This window comes from Mus pahari, chromosome 19 (assembly GCF_900095145.1).
Source record: "Mus pahari chromosome 19, PAHARI_EIJ_v1.1, whole genome shotgun sequence".
Taxonomy (NCBI): domain Eukaryota; kingdom Metazoa; phylum Chordata; class Mammalia; order Rodentia; family Muridae; genus Mus; species Mus pahari.
In genome coordinates this window covers 29937671-29944218 of record NC_034608.1, presented here as the reverse complement: position 1 = coordinate 29944218, position 6548 = coordinate 29937671, and the positions used below count along the sequence as shown (strand labels likewise).

General features: G+C 53.7%; 1 protein-coding gene across 1 annotated transcript in view; it reads right to left on the bottom strand.

The window, feature by feature from the left end:
* Col4a2 (collagen type IV alpha 2 chain) overlaps positions 1–6548 on the bottom strand; it is a 138101-nt gene that overhangs the window by 2982 nt on the left and 128571 nt on the right. The window contains exons 39-47 of the mRNA XM_021219872.1: positions 6036–6107; positions 5146–5271; positions 4540–4656; positions 3324–3485; positions 3139–3237; positions 2732–2878; positions 2485–2601; positions 1328–1519; positions 212–498 (exon numbers count right to left, since the gene is read on the bottom strand). Coding sequence (XP_021075531.1) covers positions 212–498; positions 1328–1519; positions 2485–2601; positions 2732–2878; positions 3139–3237; positions 3324–3485; positions 4540–4656; positions 5146–5271; positions 6036–6107 — 1319 coding nt within the window. The remainder of the gene's footprint in view (positions 1–211; positions 499–1327; positions 1520–2484; positions 2602–2731; positions 2879–3138; positions 3238–3323; positions 3486–4539; positions 4657–5145; positions 5272–6035; positions 6108–6548) is intronic.

The window sequence follows — 6548 nt, the reverse complement described above, 5'->3', positions numbered from 1 at the left end:
AAAAAAAAAAATTCTTCCATTTACTTAAACTGCACAGCACGCTCTACCTCGCCGGTGTTTACATGGTTTCTGGCGATCCAAACTTTACAAATGGAGTTCAAATCTGTAGCCCTGGTTTATTTAATCTGCGTCCTTTCTGTGCCCCAGCTAGGAGGTAGATGGGGAAGGTTCTACTGGCACCATGCTCAGAGAATAGAGAAGGGATACATACCATGAGGAATGAATATCCGATCCACAGACTCCGCCAGCCAGCCGGGCAGTGGGGTATAGAGGTATCCTGGCTATGGACGGCAATGGCCACGGCCGGAGCCTCGCACACAGAGCAGCGACTGATGTAGGGCTTGATTTCCTCCTCAGCCACGGGCATCATGGGCAGAGGGGCCGTGGTGGAGAGCCAGTAGGATTTGTCGTTGCGGCTGGCATAGTAGCAGACGTCACCCGGATTGCAGTACAGGAAAGGCATGGTGCTGAAGCGTGCCAGGCAGGAGCCTGCCAGCCCTGTGTGAGGAGCACATGAGGATATATATAGCCCTGCCTCCACCGCAGCTGTGCGGCCATGAGGCATAGAACTGGACTCTGACTGCGCTTGGCCAGGGGCAGGTGTAACTTCTCATGCTGCAAAGCTTTCAGACAGGGGCCACCCTCAGCAAACCAGCAGGGGCTGAGGCCTGCCCTCATCCCCCTATTCCTACTGCTGTTTTGGGTCCTAGCCTCATTTGCCTTTTCTCCTTTGCGTTGTAAAGCTTACCGTGGGGAAGGGGCCACAGACAGGAATGCCCACAGTGGCAGCATCCTGTTGGTATACTTCCAGGAGCTGATGGCCCTGGTGTCACTAACACTGACATACAGAATACTCTAGGCTTTCATGTGCACTTTGGCCCTCTGAGGGATGGTAGGCAGAGACACCCACCCGCTTGTGTGTTTCATAGTTTTTTTTTTTTAAACTCTCTGATGTCATGTTCATGCCCTTTAAAGGCACACATATGCACACACACACATACGACTGTTTTTTTTTATTGTTGTTGTCGTTGTTTTTGTTTTTTGCATCTGTGTGAAGAATTGATTTAAGTCCATGACCCTAGGTTTGGGTCGAAAAGCAATGGATAGGGCAGTGCTTGGCTAGACTAACTCACGAGACATGGATGCTATCTTAAGTTAAAAGCCCTGTGTGGGGCTATAGTAAGATTTCTGTCTCCATGGCCATCTCCTAGGCCTGGAGAAGGTGGTGGGCCATGCAGCTGAGAGGCACTTGTCGCTGGGGCTCCCAATCTCACAGTCAGCGCCACCGAACCTGGGAACGGAGTTGGGGCTTGACAGAAGTGCCTACCTAGGTCCTGGTTGTGCGCTTTCTCCTGGCCCTCGAAATACAGCAGGCTGTACCCACTCCAGAGCTTGTTCATGCCCACGGGGCACATGGGTTCCTGGTCCGTCTGGCTGTGCTTCACCAGGAGGTAGCCGATGCTCACACTGCGGCCTGGCATCCCTGGCAGGCCTGGGCTCCCTGGACGGCCTGGCTCCCCTAGGGCCCAAGAGAAAGTGGGTACTGTTCAGCTGCTGTGAACCCCCAGGAACCAGGGCAGAGGGCAGCATCCCAGGTAGTTTAGGATGCTGCCTCTTCTTTTCCCTCGAGGCTTGGGCCTCAGACTTTCTAGACCCAAACCAGCTCGGGAAGGCAACAGAACATCAGTATCAGACATGTACAGGAAGGGCCAGAAAGCACAGTGGCTACAGGAATTCTCTCCAGGGAAAGCCGGCGGCATAGCGGAACTGGGGCCTCTTAGGGTAAGAGGTGTCAGGGGACAGTCAGTACCTATGCCACCACCCCTGCAGCCAGGCCTCTTCCCCCAGGATGGCTATTCTCAGAGCAGCAGCTCAGGGCAAGTGAGATTGCTCACGGTTTGAATGCTCCACAGAAAGTGTGAAACCCGCCTGCTGTAACTGTCACTAAGGGCCCCCTGTTCTACCCAAAATGCTGAAGAGCATCTAGTCTGGCCATTAGCAGCCACCTGGCCCAGTTGCCCACCATTCTCCAGGAGACACACCCTCTATATCTGCTTTCTCTTAGGATGCCCTTCCCCGTGACAGTCCCCTGCCCAGGACTAACTCTGATATGTCCCTGCTGGAGGATGTCTCTGTGGCTGACCACAGCTGCCACCACAGAGCAGTTCACTGTCCTTTGACTCATTGGATAACACCTCTGGTGTTTTGTTTTAGTATGGTTGCTGCTACTGCTAAGCTTGGGTTGATTAAAACAAGTTTTTGGGGGGTGTGCAAATGGCTGTTGCTCCTGGCCCATTTCCTCTTGCACATGTACCAATAATTTTAAGAAATGATACAGATCTTTACAGCACCCAGGTCATGCCTAGGTTGAACCTGCATCTGGGCTTGCGAGCTTTTGTGCCCCAACTCTGCCAGGTCTGTTCCTCCCATGCAGACCATGCAGGGTGTCCCCACCCTCAGTCCCATCAGCCATCTGTCACATACCTTCCTGGCCAACTGGACCCTGCTGTCCCATGGGCCCTTGGTCTCCCCGGAAGCCTGGAACAGCAGACACGCCACCTCTGCCCTGAGGCCCAGCCTTGCCTGGGGCCCCACGGAAACCTGTGAGACATCAGATAAGTGGGCGTTACTTTTCTTAGCAGTGTGGAGTCCTGCTGGAGAGGACAGAGGTGGGTACGGAGAGAAAGGGACAGGAAGTCTTTTCCCAGGGCCCAAAGATAGAGCTCTCTACCTGGATCTCCAGGAGGGCCCTGAGGCCCTATCTCTCCCAGGGCCCCAGGAAGGCCTCTCCTGCCCTGGGGACCCAGCGTCCCAGGCTGGACAGCAATCTTCTGGGGGACCCCAGGAATTCCTGGGGACCCCATGGAACCAGGAGCACCTGCAAGGCAAAGAGAAGACGTGAGTTCGGGAGCAGAGAACTACCTCACTTTTCTGCCTTGACCTCTCCTGCTTGTTCTCCCCGAAGCCGCCCCGCAGGCACACAGAGACACACCTGAAGGTCCCCTCCCCCACAAACCTCTCAACACCCCACTTCCACAGAGGCTCTAAGAGCATGGGCAGCCTGCCTGGCTTACCTCTCCGCTCTTTAGAGAATGGGGCACACGCCAGCCTGAGCTGTCATCTGCAAGTACCACTCACCTGGGAATCCTTGGTCGCCTTTGGGTCCTTTGGGGCCTCTGTCACCCACAGCCCCAGAGGGCCCGGTGTTACCCATGAATCCTTGTTCACCCCTGGGCCCTGCAACGATGACGGGACAGTTAAGACCAGTGCACGGTGTCGGTTCTGCAGCCCCCTGCCCACAGCACCGGCCCCCCGCACTGTACCTTTCTCCCCCGGAAGACCGAGCACACCAGGCTGGCCCTGGGGCCCTGGGTCCCCAACCCATCCTTTCTCTCCAGGGAATCCTGCGGCTCCAGAGCTCCCCTCTTCTCCTTTGACTCCAGGAAGTGCATTTGGCCCAGGTGGTCCTGGAGGGCCTTGGTAGCCTGAGGGTAAAAGTCACAGTGTGGGAGGGTTACCATCCTTAGTGGACTCTGTGCCTATTAAACCTCAACCCTCCACACCCTCCTGGACCAGGAAAGCATTCTCTCCAGGGAGTTTAATGCTCCAGGGACCTTCTATATGCAGAACCACATGATGTTTATCCTTGGTGGAAACTTCATGGACCATTCTGGCCTCGTCCCTGTCACAGTGGCTGACGATTGTGCCCGCAATCTGTGCAAACCGCCTTTTGCTTGTCTTTTATCTTTTACCAGTGGTCACGTGGGCTGCCTGTGCCTCTTGAACGTTTTAAATAATGTCTACAGGAACCTGATATTTAAATAATTACTAGTCAGCAGCTTTGTCTCTACGCCATCTCCTCTCTTGAATATTTTCATACCCTCTCTCTGTCTCTCTGTCTGTCTCTGTTTCTGTTTCTGTCTCTGTTTCTCTCTCTTTATTTTTTTTGTATGTGAGTACACCATTGCTGTCTTCAGACACACCAGAAGAGGGCATCAGATCCTATTTCAGATGGTTGTGAGCCACCGTGTGGTTGCTGGGAATTGAACTCGGGACCTCTGGAAGAGTAGTCAGTGCTCTTACCCTCTGAGCCACCTCTCCAGCCCCTCTGTCTCTTTTTAATACTTAGCTAGGTCATGGTGGATGTGGTTGGTGATTAAAAATACAAACATGAAGCCGGGCGTGGTGGCACGCGCCTTTAATCCCAGCACTCGGGAGGCAGAGGCAGGCGGATTTCTGAGTTCGAGGCCAGCCTGGTCTACAAAGTGAGTTCCAGGACAGCCAGGGCTATACAGAGAAACCCTGTCTTGAAAACAAAACAACAACAACAAAAAAATACAAACACGAAATGGCGAGAAAGTTTCACTGGACATTTCTGAGGCCACCCGGGCAGGTACATGCCTCATCCTGTCTTATGATGTCACAGGGATCATGGGGCGTGGGCGACCGGGTGGTGATGACACTGTTCCCTTGCCTGTCTGCAGTGTGTGAACAGAAACGGCTCCCCTAGGCCTGCCAGGCATCACAGCCCCTGCTTACCTTGCAAGCCAAATATCCCTGGTGCCCCTACATCACCAGGGGACCCTGAGATGTTGGAGGGTGGAGAGATGCCAGGAAAACCTTGAAGTCCTGGGCTTCCAGCTGGGCCACGCTCCCCTTAGGAGGAAACCAGAAGTTAACTTAGCTAATCTGCCCACTTTGAAGGGCCCCATCTCCTCCTGTGTTGTTCTCTCTAGGGGGACGGTGGCCCGTGACTGAACCCTGGTCCCATTAGCTCCATGCCAGCTACCATGTGTTTTGAGAACCCATGAGAGCCAGTGGTCCTCAGACACTGCCATGAGAGAATGGCTGTCAGAGTCCATGAGGGGCTCGGGGGGGGGGGATTCTAGAGATCATGACCACAGCTAACTCCCTGTTCAGGGACACTGATACCAAAGGTAAGGAGGGAGGGAGAGTAGGTATCTTTCAATAACTGAGTCGGGCTGGAAAACGAGCCAAGACTGGGGTGTAAAATAAGCTGGACCACAGAGTCTAGTAAGAGACAAGGCAAGCGCTCATGCACAAGGATTCTCCTCGGAGGACCTCGCTGTGTCGCATCTGTCACAAACTGTGAGTTCTGCTCATGGAGACAACATGGCTACTTACCTGGGGTTCCCCGCTCCCCTTTCTGCCCTGGAGCTCCCACGGGGCCTGGAAGTGTGTTGGCCTCTCCCCGGTCACCCCTGTCTCCGGTGGGGCCTGGGAATCCCGGGTCTCCATGGGCATCAACACCTGTGACAAAATTTCAACAGCAGAGGTTGGTGTCAGCTCCATCCATGGTGGCGGGGTGGTGGTGGCCTGCCCCGTGTGGCATGACAGTCCTTGTAGCGTGAAGTAGAGAAACTGAGGCAGTCGCCACACTGTCCTCTAGCTCTGGTCTCAGCACCGTGGGGTCTGAGACTCAAAAGGGAAGCCGCAGAGAACAAGAACATGGTAGGACCCTCTCTCTATGGACAAGGAGGCCTCAGCCCTGCAGAGGGCGAGAGATCACAGCAGAGCCACGTTAGGGGACCCGTCCCGGGTCTCCTGGTTCTGGTGGCTGTTCATGCTCCGTCTTTATTGGGTTTTGGAAATTTGACATCATTTAAAAATATTCCCAGTTCACAGGTCAGGTGCTCAAGGCAAAGTGAGCAGCAATATAGCCTCACAATTATTGCCACAGCCCCACTGTGACTGTTGCAGCCCCACTATGGCTGCCACAGCTTCACTATGACTGCCACAGCCTCACCAGGATTCCTGTCATTTGCCCATTGAAACTGGAAAACGATTGCTTGAATTTTCCTGCAGGTAGATGAATGCTTAGTAATATAAACATCTATAAAGCACGGCCAAATAGCAGTTATAGGATGGCTTTAAATATGTTTTTAAAAACTTCCCCACTGAGCATGCATGATTTTTATAAATTGTAAAGAAGGTAGCAGGTGGCCTGGCAATCCCAGGCCAGCTCCCTCTTCTCCAGCACTGAGATAGGGCTAGGGAGGGGCACCACGGAGTACCTGGGGATCCAGGGAAGCCCTTGGTGCCTGGCAGGCCGTGCAATCCGCTGATCCCTCGGATCCCGGGAAAACCTGTAGGGGATTGGCTTACCGTTAGCCATGTCAGGTAGGACAGCAGAGGGCTGTGGCTGGGAGAGGTCCCAGGACAACTCTAATATGCTTTCCTTTATACACGTGTGTTACACGTGTGTTTTACGTATGGGCAGCACTGCCCTTCATCCAACATGCAGACTGTCACTCCTGTGACCCACGGTCCTATGCATAAACACTTTTCAGACATCCCAGGACTCTTAGAGCTGGCGGGGGACAATGCGGGCACTGTCTCCGGGATGCCCGTCATGGTGTACAACTGATTTATTTATTTATTTATTATATGCAAGTACACTGTAGCTGTCCTCAGACACTCCAGAAGAGGGCGTCAGATCTTGTTAAGGATGGTTGTGAGCCACCATGTGGTTGCTGGGATTTGAACTCTGCACCTTTGGAAGAGCAGTCGGGTGCTCTTACCCACTG